Here is a 15751-nt window from a genome sequence, read left to right as displayed (position 1 = left end):
TAAGATGGAAACTGGTTAATAGAAAATGTAATTCTTTACTCTGCAAGGTTTAAAAAGTGCCTCAAAACATACCATTTGTTTTTGTTCAAAGAATCGGTCCGGCATGGCCAAGCGTGTTGAGGCGTGCGACTCGTAATCTGAGGGTTGCGGGATCGCATCCCCGTCGCGCCAAACATGCTCGCCCTTTCAGCCGTGTGGGTGTTATAATGTGACGGTCAATCCCACTATTCGTTGGTAAAAAAAGTAGCCCAAAAGTTGGCGGTGGGTAGTGATGACTAGCTGCCTTCTCTCTAGTCTTACATTGCTAAATTAGGGACGACTAGCGCAGATAGCCCTCGAGTAGCTTTGCGCCAAATTCAAAAACAAACGACAACAAAACATTCTAAGAATCTTCTAAGTGTTTTGCATACAGAAGCTTTCGTTCAGCTTGTAACTGGGAACATGAAATTTACAAGGAATGTACATTTGCAACGAGAATGTGAACTGTAATATGTCAGAAGTTGTTTTTTTACAATAAAATTACACTCATTTATGTATGCTTTACAAATATGCAAAATTTATCAAAAATTAGTCAAAAGCACGAAAAGTCGTATATATATGTATAAGGCTTTTTACGCTTTTGACTAGGTTTTTGATACCTTTTTCCAGTTTTCTAAAATTTATGTTCTAAATGCACAGTTGGAAGAATATTTACAGTTCTAAAAAAATCCAGTGTGTTTGTGTGTGTTTAATTATAGCAAAACCACACAAGGCTATCTGCTGAGTCCACCGAGGGGAAAACATCTTGTGAGGTTGAAGTTTCTGATTTTAGAAATGAGTAATGTTATTCCAAATGTCGAATAATATGAGGTCTCGGTGGGACTGGGGTCATTTTTACGGTCTTACAACGCTAAAATCCGAGGTTCGACTCCTCGTGATGAACACAGCAGATGGCTTCGCTATTAAACATACGCGTACGATTAATATGATACAGAAAAAATTGACATAGTTTCAAGTTTACTACTGGTAGTAAGACATTTAGTTCTAAATGTCACATTGATATAATTAATAATCTTAAAATTTGGTGTAATAGAAATAATATAATTCTATTGTAAAGTATTGTACTGATAACATTAAATAATTGTAAATATCATCCTCTTAACCAACAATGTCACTTTTCTTCGAACTATCTGTAACACGTATTGTTTAGTCACAGAAATTATTATATGCATTTTACCCCATTTGTGATTAAACAAAATAAAGTTAACATCCGAAAATTTAACAAACAACAAACACGTTGAATAATTACTGTGTTTTAAACTGTTACTTTATTGCAAAGAAATTAATTTGAGCCAGAGTCTAATAAACAATGATTTTATTAATGCAGTAAACTGTTAAGTACAAGGTACCTCCCACTCCCCCAAAAAAAATTAAATATGTTTAAAACAACAAAGTAGTCGTTCGCATACGTGATTGTCGGTTTACCTGTGTACGCGTTCTATCATACGTGCGCGCAGTTAACATGTAAACCAGACATCAGATACTCGAATATGTTTAATTTATTTTTTATCACGATATTTCACTCAATTCTTTTATATTTTTACACCCTTCTCTGTTGCCTTCATGATATGACGTCAGAATTAAACAGATACGTTTCAACAGCTCGAGGTGGAAGTTGTAAATAGATGTAAAAAGCAGTATGGCTATATATATATAGAGGGACTTGTAGTTTATATAAATATTGAAGAAAAGGAAAAGAAGAAGGGAAACTCATGAAACGATGTATTATATTCTATACACCAGGTGTCGTGCTGGTAGTTATTTAAACTGATTTTGCTTGTTTGCTGTGTTTCGGACGTTGTTGGAATATTTAGACTGGAGCTGCTACTATTGGCTCTTGTAGTTCCTTCGTCACTGTAAGAATAACAAATGAATAATTTAGAAAGTGGATTAAATTTAAATAGAAACGAAAGCTCGAGCTGCGTTATAAGAATAATTAACCTGAAATACAGATTGTTTAAGAGATTAGTGACAGTCATTAAGTTGGGTTTCTTTCACTCAATACGTGAAATATAATAGGTAGTTTTGTATGACTAAAACATAGCTTTTATTAATATTAATTTCCAATCATAGCAAGCTACCTACTCAGAGCAAAACTAGAAATAAACCACGGTATTGATTTATAGATAATTAAATTTATTAAACTCTTGTTTCTAAGGAATAGAATACATCAGTTGGATGCTTTCGTTGTTAACATTTTCGGCCATAAATCCAATAATATCTCATGAGGTTCAGCGATTCTAAAAGTTTAGGTTAGTTATACATCCATATCTATGAGCGAAAAATGCAAAAACATGATCATTGAAATTTATTTTTAATATTCATGGATGTAAATTTCGCTAATTTTTGCGGATATGGTTTCAACTAAACTTATTTGTAATGCTCAATCATATAATTATCATTGACACATATCAGAAAAAAATCATGAATATAATTAATGTTGAATTTTATATGTAATGTTTACATATATGATTCTCACTAACACGTATGTCTTGTGTGTGTGTATTATAATCATAAAATTATCAAACCATAAACCAAAGCTCATTAACATGAAATGTTTTACAAAAATTTTTTAAAATGCACTGCATTGTATGTATATATAATTTCCACTTCTTACGTCACAGATATAATATTTATTAAAACTTACCACTGATGTTTACGAACGTAATTCCCCACATTATGCTCCAAACCCATCCAATCACAATCGGAGCCAAAATTAACTGGAGAATAGCTGCTAGGACGTTATAGAATATGGCTTTCACTCGACTGGAGTGTTCTGTTTTACAGCCACAAACAATTGTACAGCCGGCTAACAGTGTACCTGTTAAAAACCAAAGAAAAACAACTGTCAGTCGCTATTCATTTTACACTATCAGCAACAACCTTCACTTCTACTTCTGTTAAAATATCAAATGTTCTCGCGCAACAACCGTTTCCTTGTCTTCACGGAATGTTAGAATGGTGCACGTGGGCCTCGCTCGTCTTGCACGTCTGATGAATGAGAGACAGTCACCAAAGTTCCCGTGCTACGCACGGCATTAAACATCACTTCCGTTTAGCGTGGGTTCCACGAAGAAAGAAAGAAAATGGCTGCCAGACTCGAAGTGTTTCTCCAATTAATTATTGATTTAAAAAGTCTAGCGAATTTCACATTGAAATTGATTCAGTCAGCAAAGCTCTTTACAACAATCATAATACCAGACACGCGGGCAACTCAGGTCTGTGTGTGTATAAATAAATATTTATTTATATACAATATTGACAATTGAGAAGGTGCTATTTCCCTGTCAGTTATATAACATTTCCTTCTTTGTTTACGTCTATTTAATATACATAACCTTCGCGTGATAGGTATTGTTCCATTTACGTCATTGTATAAAGTATACAACTACCATGAACAGTCGTAGAAAAGGACATTTTCTACGTAGTTCAGGGGTTTGAACACACACAAAACCTGGACAAACAGATGTTTCTCTGCTTGCGTAATTATGTAGCAGCGTGACACGTCACCTGACATGTCACGAGATATTTAACTTTGTAAAAGAACCGTAAAATACTCCATTGTTTCACGTGATTTTTTTAAAAAAATTCTACTTCCTTTATATTACAAATATACCAGGAGAGAACACATTATTTTCTCTTTAATTCTTCTAGTGAAAAATATTAAATTCACTTTCATTAACGTGAGGTACAGCACTGCGGAAATTACATTGTTGCCACGTTAAAATCCAGGGTTTGATTCCCCGTGGTAAACATAGTATATTGCCCAACGCAGTTTTGCTCTAAAACAAACGAACTATTGAATCGTTTGATCAGTTGATGTAGGTTGTTGTTAAATGCAAACCTATGCAGCGAGCTTCCTGTATTTTGACCACCACACATCGAAACCTGATTTGTAACGTTGTGAGCGTGCAGACATAACTTTGAGAAACTACGGAACAACCAACAGGAAAATCATAATATAAGACATGAAATTATCAAAATTATTCAATGATATCCAATGGAGTTTCTTCCCCATCACTCACTTTCCATTTTTTGTCTTAATCTCGTGTCGTTACAGAAATATCTGTTACAGTCGCTTACATTTACTGAACCCAATGTGACTTGTTTCAGACAAATACGAAACGTTTTATGTTACGTTTCATTTAAAGATGTTTCTGGTGTATGAATATTAATCTTATGGAACACAGGCTTACAGAACATTTTGATGGAACTACCACATTATGTGTTAACCGATTATCTTGGTTCAGTAGGTTGTATTAAAACGATTTTGAAGCCTCACCACGTCGTTACAGTCCATGTCGTCACGTTTGGTCCTACTGTATCTGACGATTGGGCATCTTGTTAATCAATTTAACGTCTGCCTTTTTATAGCGACCATGGCTGTTAAGTGATTTGCGTATTCAAGATTATTTTCACGTACCCAATCAAGTATGTTTGTTTGTTTTTCTGTACAAAAATAACGTATGATATTTACAGGCCAACGTCGGTTTGTTTGTTTGTTTATGAATTTCACGCAAAGCTACTCGAGTTACAGTCCATGTCGTCACGTTTGGTCCTACTATATCTGACGATAGGGCATACTGTCAATCAGTTTAACGTCTGCCTTTTTATAGCGACCATGGCTGTTAAATGATTTGCGTATTCAAGATTATGTTCACGTACCCAACCCTCTCTAAGATAGTTATTTTGGAATCAAGTATGTTTGTTTGTTTTCTCTACAAAAAGAACGTATAATATTTACAGGACAGCGTCGGTTTGTTTGTTTGTCTGTTTTTTTAATTTCACGCAAAGCTACTCGAGGGCTATCTGCGCTAGCCGTCCCTAATTTAGCAGTGTAAGACTAGAGGGAAGGCAGCTAGTCATCACCACCCATCGCCAACTCTTGGGCTACTCTTTTACCAACAAATAGTGGGATTGACCGTAACATTATAACGCCCCCACGGCTTGGAGGGTGAGCATTATATTATTTCTATTACACCAAATTTTAAGATTATTAATTATATCAATGTGACATTTAGAACTAAATGTCTTACTACCAGTAGTAAACTTGAAACTATGTCAATTTTTTCTGTATCATATTAATCGTACGGGTATGTTTAATAGCGAAGCCATCTGCTGTGTTCATCACGAGGAGTCGAACCTCGGATTTTAGCGTTTAAGACCGTAAAAATGACCCCAGTCCCACCGAGACCTCATATTATTCCACATTTGGAATAACATTACTCATTTCTAAAATCAGAAACTTCAACCTCACAAGATGTTTTCCCCTCGGTGGACTCAGCAGGTAGCCTTGTGTGGTTTTGCTATAATTAAACACACACAAACACACTGGATTTTTTTAGAACTGTAAATATTCTTCCAACTGTGCATTTAGAACATAAATTTTAGAAAACGGGAAAAAGGTATCAAAAACCTAGTCAAAAGCGTAAAAAGCCTTATACATATATATACGGCTTTTCGTGCTTTTGACAAATTTTTGATAAATTTTGCATATTTGTAAAGCATACATAAATGAGTGTAATTTTATTGTAAAAAAACAACTTCTGACATATTACAGTTCACATTCTCGTTGCAAATGTACATTCCTTGTAAATTTCATGTTCCCAGTTACAAGCTGAACGAAAGCTTCTGTATGCAAAACACTTAGAAGATTCTTAGAATGTTTTGTTGTCGTTTGTTTTTGAATTTGGCGCAAAGCTACTCGAGGGCTATCTGCGCTAGCCGTCCCTAATTTAGCAATGTAAGACGAGAGAGAAGGCAGCTAGTCATCACCTCCCACCGCCAACTTTTGGGCTACTCTTTTACCAACGAATAGTGGGATTGACCGTCACATTATAACGCTCACACGGCTGAAAGGGCGAGCATGTTTGGCGCGACGGGGATGCGAACCCGCGACCCTCGGATTACGAGTCGCACGCCTTAACACGCTTGGCCATGCCGGGCCAACCAACGTAGGAAAAGACGTACATCATTAAGGTTTAATTTATGGTTCTTTTCAGGACAAGACATTTTCCTCGAGGGGTATTTTAAAAACATAAGTAAATTCAAAATAAGTATTATTAGAGGACAAGGAAAGTAATTTAATGACATACAAAATGAGTTATTTAATTTGAACTGATTCTCCAGCAAGGATTCCTCCTGAAAATTTATTTATTTATTTTTTATGGGGGAAGAAGAGTCACATATAAATAAACTAATTAGTTTTGAAAGGTCATTTTAATATTTATAACGATAATATGCATCAATAAGCTTTTATTTGCCATCCCTTCAGGGCAGAAATTTTTACATTCAACTTTTACTCATTTCTGTGAATCCATCTCCAGTGGCACCAACGCTACGGTTAATAAAATATTTTTTTCTATAAGAGGTTACAATCAGTAATAGTTTAACTGCGTATAGACGAACACGTAAAGTAGGATAGTTTAACTGTGTACAGATGAACACGTAAAGTAGGATAGTTTAACTGTGTACAGATGAACACGTAAAGTAGGATAGTTTAACTGTGTACAGATGAACACGTAAAGTAGGATAGTTTAACTGTGTATAGATGAACACGTAAAGTAGGATAGTTTAACTGTGTACAGATGAACACGTAAAGTAGGATAGTTTAACTGTGTACAGATGAATATGTAAAGTGGGATAGTTTAACTGTGTACAGATGAACACGTAAAGTAGGATAGTTTAACTGTGTACAGATGAACACGTAAAGTAGGATAGTTTAACTGCGTATAGACGAACACGTAAAGTAGGATAGTTTAACTGCGTATAGACGAACACGTAAAGTAGGATAGTTTAATTGTGTAGAGATGAAATGGAAACTAGGATAGTTTCTTAATAGATACATGTAAAGTTGTATGAAACGGTAAAGTAGGATAGTTTAACTGTGTACGGATGAACACGTAAAGTGGGATAGTTTAACTGTGTACAGATGAACATGTAAAGTGGGATAGTTTAACTGTGTAAGGATGAACACGTAAAGTAGGATAGTTTAACTGTGTACAGATGAATATGTAAAGTAGGATAGTTTAACTGTGTACAGATGAATATGTAAAGTGGGATAGTTTAACTGTGTACAGATGAACATGTAAAGTGGGATAGTTTAACTGTGTACAGATGAATACGTAAAGTAGGATAGTTTAACTGTGTACAGATGAATATGTAAAGTGGGATAGTTTAACTGTGTACAGATGAACATGTAAAGTGGGATAGTTTAACTGTGTAGAAATGAACACGTAAAGTGGGATAGTTTAACTGTGTAGAAATGAACACGTAAAGTGGGATAGTTTAACTGTGTAGAAATGAACACGTAAAGTGGGATAGTTTAACTGTGTACAGATGAACATGTAAAGTGGGATAGTTTAATTGTGTAGAGATGAAATGGAAACTAGGATAGTTTCTTAATAACATTTGTATGAAACGGAAACTCGGATAGTTTAACTGTGTAAGGATGAACACGTAAAGTGGGATAGTTTAACTGTGTACAGATGAACATGTAAAGTGGGATAGTTTAATTGTGTAGAGATGAAATGGAAACTAGGATAGTTTCTTAATAGATGCATTTGTATGAAACGGAAACTCGGATAGTTTAACTGTGTAAGGATGAACACGTAAAGTGGGATAGTTTAACTGTGTACAGATGAACATGTAAAGTGGAATAGTTTAACTGTGTAGAAATGAACACGTAAAGTGGGATAGTTTAATTATGTAAAGATGAAATGGAAACTAGGATAATTTCTTAATAGATGTATATGTATGAGACAGAAACTCGGATAGTTTAACTGTGTACAGATGAACACGTAATTCTAACTAATTACCAACTCCAACCTTATACATTCGTGAAAAACTGTAACAATACATGTATGTAGTTGTACTATAGTCTACATTCATTCATAAAATTATGATGGATTAAATATCCATTAGTTGTACATAAATTATCAGTGTAGATTTATGGAGCTATACAAACTGTAATAGAAGCTAGGACACTATAATGTTTTATAAGTAATTATCTATGTTAAAGTTTTGTTACATTTTTATACAGAAGTTAATGACATTCAATTTATAGTTTTATATTGTAGCTATTCGTGTTGAACGATAAATTAATACATATATAATAGTTATAGATGCGAGTTTTCTGTAATGTTTTATATATATATAAAGTATATAGTATATATCCGTGTCTAGTTATTGTTTTTGTTATATATCATTCAGGTCCAAGCTTTTATAAAGTTTTACCAGTTAAGTAATTACGTTTAGAATTGTGTTCACCAAACATTTTAAAATCCGTAATATTCCTCTATATTTAATTATCTAATCTACCTAATTATTCTACATTTTTCCTTCTTATTTGATTCAAGGCTATGTCTAACCAGTAGGTGCAGTATTTACGTCTCGTTAACACAATAAAACGTTGCTATAGAGACATTTTTATGTTTCAGAGTTAGCACGCTTCTTAGAAGGCAGGGTTGTCTGTCTGTTGTTCTTAGGCGCTGGATGAAATTTGATTACTTTAACAAAAATTGACGAGGTTGTGCTTTTCAGATCATTAAAAACAGTTTTATAATGTTTGTAAGATAATGCAGACTTAGTTACCGTTCGTGTAAGGAAGAGAAACTATGAATATCTTCACTCCGCTTGTAACACATTTATTGAATGGCTGGTGTATCAACCCAACTGCAGCATGTTTCTCGACGTATTTCCAATAATGAATGATATATGATACATCTGAATAATTCAAGGCATTCAGAATAACACATACGGGTTATCTGTCATTCATTCTTTATGATCAGTAGTTAATTCAGTGGTTTTCTGTTTCTCTCTCTCTCACACACACACACACATACACAGTGCAAAGAAAGACCTTAAAGTATTTGAAGAATAATCTAGAATTAGATCATTTTTAACCGCTTTGCAAAGTACTGCTCGTGGCTCTATAACTCAGTTCGTTACAGATTTCCCGCAAGATATCGATCAAACAAAAATGTAAACTAATTCAATCAATGTTGAGATTAATCCACTAATTACTACTGGAATCTCTTACATATTTTATGTAGACAATGAATAGCTTCAGGTGATATATTTTGATTATTTTTTAACAGTGAGTTTTCAGTAGTTAAAAACAAAGTTATTCGATATTATACAACCATAAGCTCCAACTTTATTGAACGGTGTGTGTAAACAAGTCGGAACATGTTTTCCTAAAGTCAGAATTTAAGATTTAACAGTGTGCGAAATAAGGCATTACAATAAAACTAAGTCTGAAAGCTTTCAATGCTAAAAAGACGGGTTTCGATACCCGTTGGAAGCACAATAAACACAGTCAATCGTGTAGCTTTTGCTTAACAAAAACAAACAAACAAACAAAAAACAACTTAGCACTCTTAATAACCACATGTATGATTATTGCTTACATTAGAGATTTTAAAACAATATAAAAGTCACGATTTCTACATTTATGAATGTCAACATACATGCATATAATCATTTATTGATAATTTTGAACTCGAACCTTATGCACTTCGGCATGGACAGGTAGTTAGGGTGCTCGACTCGTAATCTGAGGGTCGTGGGTTCGAATCCCCATTACACCAAATATGCTCGCCCTTTCAGCCTTGGAGGCGTTCTAATGTGACGGTGATCAGTTCTACTATTCATTGGTAAAAGAGTAGCTCAAGAATTGGCGGTGGGTGGTGATGATTACCTGCCTTCCTTCTATTCTTACACTGGTATATTATGGACGGTTAGCGCAGATAGCCCTCGTGTAGCTTTGCGCGAAATTCCAAAACAAACAAATAAACCTTCTAGTCTTACACTGCATTGCTAAATTAGGGACAGCTGGCGCAGACAACTCTCGTGTAGCTTTGCCCAAAATTAAAAAAAAACAAACCTTATACACTTGTTAGCTAAACGGCCTGGTATAGTTATCTTAGTTTTCCTCAAACCAAATGGTTGGATTGACAGTCATTTGTAAGTTTTGCCTATTGCTGGAAATGAAAGACGAATGTTTGAACCTTTCGATACGATACGATATGCAAAAACCACTAGGTCGCCTGACCCACTGCACAACGCATTATTAGCAAGAGTAATTTGTTTATGGATAAGAGAATGATGGGTATTTTTTTTTATGATTTTCGTTTTCGCTGGTTACACGCCATTTTAATAAGTTATTGATATTCCAAAATCATCTCTTTAAATAAATCAATTATTAAACTAAACTAAACTAACGTGGCAGGGGTTTAGTTTAGAGAGAGAGAAATCCGAAGAGTTCTCTCTCCAACTGGGGTGTTCAGGAACTTTGTAGTTCCTCTTCGTCCCCTTTCGTGGATTGTTATTAGGATTAAGTGGTGGTTTTTTTTTTATTATTATTATTTTAATAATTTAATTATCGTTATTATTCTTGACTTTTTGGGTGGGGAATGTCTCACTAAATGGTCTTTTGGGTGGAGGCAAAGGTAGCAGTGGAAAGAAGGAAAGGTCGGGACCTGTCTCGAAAAGAAAAAGTTGGGTAGATGTGAACATGAATGTAATTCATTCAAGTTCAGATCAAATCAATTATTGGAATTAAATCAGTGCTTATAAACCAAATTTTTCGTCATTTAAACCCACAAGTTTCTTCAATGAGTTCAACATCGTGAGCGCGGCCCTGTTGTAGAGCTCCAGCTTTCGGGGCTGATGAGCTGGCTTTGAATTCTTGCGGTTTAATCGACTTTAAGCTGTGGGTGAATTATCAGAGTTACAACCAATCCTTTATCGTGGATGACAGACGTTGGAGTACTGCTGATTGGCTACATTACGTCGTGTTAGTTGCGAGAGGAAGAAAACTCGAAAAGTTAGGTAGAAAATCTAAATAATAGAAACTCAATCTCATTCGTGATACACACATTGGAAAAAAAACAGGAGAAATTGGTAGCTATGGTGACAATTAAATAAAACCTTTGAAACAGATTGATTTTTTGGGACAGGGAAATCGATTTCATGTGTCGAATAAAAAGTGTCGAAAAAGTCCACTTGTAACAAATTTTTGACACGCGAAATATTCATTAAGGCATTTTAAAAGTAGGAAAGAATAAAACCTATAACTTAAGTTGCATAAACTAAGAGTAGAATTAAGGAAAACCATGACAGGGGGCGTTTCAAGTCAAGCAGAGGCAAACATCTAAATGAGATTAACGTGAAGGAGGGGGGGGGTTCCATTTGCCATAATTAATATCACTGCACACAAGTTCTTATGTGTAATAGCTTTCGTGATTAGGAATTTCATTAAGCGTAATTATTATATACTTGGACACGTTTCGCCACCAAAATGCTGTATTGTGAATAAAAAACGAACGTCTCAGTACGAATTAAATGGCCCATAATTATCGTTTACTAAAAACAAACAAACTTAGATCAAAAGAAACATAATATATCAACTACAAATGCTTCACGCTGTCGATCGATACACCGGAAAACTAAAACATAAAATGATTACATTGCCCTGAATCAGTATGCGCACGTGGTTTTTCGTCGGTTTATTTGTTTTCGAATTGCGCACAAAGCTGCACGAGGGCTATCTGAGCAGTGTAAGACTAGAGGGAAGGTAGTTAGTCATCAATTTCCACCGCCACCTCTTGGGATACTCTTTACAAGTATCCGTGTTTTCGTCGATAAAGACGGACATTTTTAACAAAATAGTGGTATTTCTCAGAGAGTCGCGTCTACAGACAGAATCGTTTTGTTTGCACGTTTACCTTGTTCGTTTCGAAACTCTAGTGCAGGTCAAAAATACAAATAGCTCACGAATTTTATCTGCAGAAAACGAGATCGCTCATGACTCAACAGTTGCTCGCGTGCGGTTTATGAGCACTGCTCTAAAACACTTATGTAACCATGACGACTGAATACTCCACACTCCATGTGATCATGGCTACTGAAAGAATGTTTATGTATTGAACCACGAAACACTTAAATATGTGGACAAAATGGTTAACAACTGGTGCCTAAAGTTTAAACCATCTACCAGACGTTAGTGACTGTACAAGGCGGTTAGTGTGACTGTATTTTCGGACGTTTTTGATTGTACTCGGAAGACACTGTGATTGTATTATTGACGTTATCTGCCGGATGCTGGTGACTGTACCCGGCAGACATTGTGACTGTATTATTGATGTTATCTGCCGGATGCTGGTGACCGTACCCGGCAGACATTGTGACTGTATTATCGATGTTATCTGCCGGATGCTGGTGACCGTACCCGGCAGACATTGTGACTGTATTTTTTTGTGTCATTTCAACTTCGGTTCCTGCCACATCTATTGTTCTTGCTCGTATTTTAGCAAAAACCAATCAAAATAATGTTTATTCTATTACGTGAAACATTGAATAGTGAAATAGCACTTATCTGACGTTTGGATATTCTGTATAATCTGGTATTCTGAACAATCTGATATTCCTATACACATTTTATAAATAATTATTTCGTGCAGAAACATAGCTGTCACATAAATAAAGAAAACGCGCACCTATGTGCCTGGTTAAGGTTTGTTACAGGAATTATTAATCTCGTGTAAGTAGCTATTTTAAAACTTGTAATTAAATTGTTTATAGTTGTGCGTGTAAAATTATATGGAAACTTTTATCCATGTGTGGGTGTGTGTGTATATAATCAGTAGAACGCTCAGAGAACAGAACTAATACTGTTAGAAACGTGTTTTATTGGAAGATGTTGAAGTTAAAAACACTCGAATATAGTAAGATCATTAAACAACGACAATTATCGATGCAAAGCTTCACGAGGGCTATCTGAGCTAGCCGTCCCTAATTTATTAGTGTAAGTCTAGAGGGAAGGCAGCTAGTGACCACCATCCACAGCCGTGTTTTGGGTTACTCTATTACCAGTGAATATTGGGATTGACTGTCATGTCATAACGAGGTTCAAATGCCCGTTTCAACAAACATGCTCGCTTTTTTAACCATGGAAGTGGCATAATGTTACGGTCAATCGCACTATTCGTTGATAAAAGAATAGCTCAAGAGTTCGCAGTGAGTGGTAATGACCATCTGCCTTCTCTCTAGTTTTACACTACTGAATTAGGGACGGCTAGCGTAGATAGCCCTCGTGTAGCTTTACACGAAATTCAAAACAAACAAACACTCACAGGTATGCAGAGATGAAAACCGTACTCTAGCAGATTAACATGTTTAACCAAAGCAAATAATGGAGAGGGTTTCTGACTGTCGTGAAGAAATAACGGCTGAAATGCTTTTATAAACTGAATAAAAAATTACAGAATAAGCCAAAAACTATTATTACTTAAACGTACTCTAAACTACTTTTAGCATCAGTTAAACATCGTTGAAATTATTAATGATAGTTTGTTGATCTCACCTGATTGTAGCTTAACAATGAAGGCCAGAGTGAATTATAATTGAATAGATCAATGTATTTTAGCGTATTTATATGCAAATCATGTTGTGTTTCATAACACAGTTGTAAAAGAGACAAACATGTCAATCAACTGATATTCGTATTAATATTTAATAATGTAGCACGAGTAAAGCATCGTACAAGGCATAATGTACAAGGCAAGTTGTTATTATAATGTTTACGACCGAAAACATTGTTACCAACTAGAGTAGTGAACTGACTATTACATGTTGTTGCATGTGTCTGTGTATAGATTGTGTGTATATGTTCCTTTATGTGTAACACCTGAGTGTACGAGTGGTGTGTATATTACAGAAATCTTTAACGTATAATCACGATTTTGGTCACGAACTTTTCGATTCCTTAAATCTATACGAGGAAACAACTTTAGCACGAGATGATACATTTCCTGTCGGTTTTAATTAAAAAAACTGAACAATGGTATGTCAGAAAGGCTCGCTGCACTCACGTGTAGTAATCGAGAGATGAACTGAATAATAAATGCGCTAGAAATCTGACACATTTTAATTAAAGAAATATTTATGGATATTTTGTGAAGGACTGGGGTGTGTGCAGAAAACGTTGTACGTTTCTTTTTACAGCGTATATTTGTATACACGTTCGCTGTATCAGATTAGTGATATATCTCTGTCTGTGATATTGTGAAATGTGTCTGTGATTAGTGATATATATCGGGACTTCAGAACTCTAACAGTATTTTTGTTGTAAATGTTAGTTTTAAGATATAATGGATGATATTACGCCCTCTCCAGTCAAAGAAGCTACTATATCTTCATCTCACCCCAGATCCATGTAAAACTTGTATCTCGAAAAATAATAGCGAGCTTTAACTAGTTCGGCTTTGCTGTTCTAATTACTTGTATTGATTTCAATAATTCTTAGTTATTACGTGAAAATGGCACTCGTGGCGAGGCAAGATTGTGTGTAAGTGAGAGAGAGGTACACAACCAAATATTGTTATATTTAGTGTTAGCGTTTATTTGTGTTTTTTTTAATGAAACAAAGAAATAGCAACGTGGGACTTAACTTTTAAATTTCTGTAAATGACAGATAATGTTTAACTTTCAGATCATCTCCCGGTAAGCTTATCGACCTATAACTCTACAATTCTGGATTCGATTCCCTGCGGTGGACACAATAGATAGTTCAAATAGATAAACCAAACTATCAATTTATTAGTTTTACTCTGGGAACAAGAAAGGGATCTAATGTTGTAACGTTTTTCTACAGAAGCTAGGCTTAGCGTGCTAATTACCACGAATCAAAATGAGTATATTTAGAAGTAGATTCACGCGTTAACAGGATGGTAAACACAGATAGCTACTTTACAGTTTAATATCTGGTGAAATGTGAATATCATTATCAAATATTCTGTTATTTAACTGGCGTTTATTTCAATTTTCAAATTAGCCATGACCTTAACAACAAGGGAGCGAAATTCTAGGCTAGACTACAAAATATTTGTTGTTGTTTTTTTTTAAATTAAAAGATCAACTGAATCGCAGGACTTCTCATGAAGACGTCCACACTTCATCAGATATAAGAGACCGTATAGCTGCCCTCTGACCTGAATAACTATATTCACCATCCCCGAACTAATATCCAATCACGTCAAAGCGTTCCCAAACTTGTACACTTTCACGACATTAAACAGTCGACCAAGTATTTTTTTTACGTCGTTATCAGTGTTAAACGATTTTGGGTTATTGACAAAGAACTACAGATTGCATAATAACTACTTTTATCTTTGTGGGTTAAACGGACAAATAATAATAATCATATAAAGGCAACAGATGTTAACCCTGGAACACATCGTGTTTTGATTAACAAGTTTTGTACATTTATCGTGCTTTTCTCTCCCTTACTTTTCCGATATTGACTCAATAAGGTTCCCCAATTGCTCAGCAAAAATTTTGAGTTCGAACAAAGCACGGATAACCATTATATAAATAAAACAAACATGAGCAGATTCGCTGAGAGCAAATGAAAACAAAAATATGACAGAATGAGAGAGAAAGAGGGACAGAGGAAACTCACCTTTTAGTTGTTTGGGTGTTATAGGTCTTATATGAACACCTGTTACTTTTAAATTTTGTTCCCGAGTGTTTAGAGTATCTCTATCACATACACACGACATTACAGCAAAAAATGTACGTCGGCTACAGTCAGTTCTCGTTTAATTAATAATCGTTTTGTATCTGTCGACGTGAAACATTTTCGTGCGTTTTGACAGCCTGTCGAAAAGAAACCTACGTTATCACTTACGTTCGAAAACGATATAACCAG

At 35.1% G+C, this 15751-nt stretch overlaps 1 protein-coding gene across 1 annotated transcript in view; it reads right to left on the bottom strand.

The window, feature by feature from the left end:
• Positions 1-1337: 1337 nt before the first annotated feature.
• LOC143231141 (uncharacterized) overlaps positions 1338-15751 on the bottom strand; it is a 64437-nt gene continuing 50023 nt past the window's right edge. Inside the window, exons 2-3 of the mRNA XM_076465778.1 lie at positions 2687-2860; positions 1338-1893 (exon numbers count right to left, since the gene is read on the bottom strand). Of these exons, the coding sequence (XP_076321893.1) occupies positions 1850-1893; positions 2687-2860 (218 nt within the window). The 3' untranslated portion in view covers positions 1338-1849. The remainder of the gene's footprint in view (positions 1894-2686; positions 2861-15751) is intronic.

This window comes from Tachypleus tridentatus, chromosome 10 (assembly GCF_004210375.1).
Source record: "Tachypleus tridentatus isolate NWPU-2018 chromosome 10, ASM421037v1, whole genome shotgun sequence".
In the NCBI taxonomy this organism is placed as follows: Eukaryota; Metazoa; Arthropoda; class Merostomata; order Xiphosura; family Limulidae; genus Tachypleus; species Tachypleus tridentatus.
Note: the sequence above shows the minus strand (reverse complement) of the source record. Positions and strands in the feature narration are given on the sequence as shown.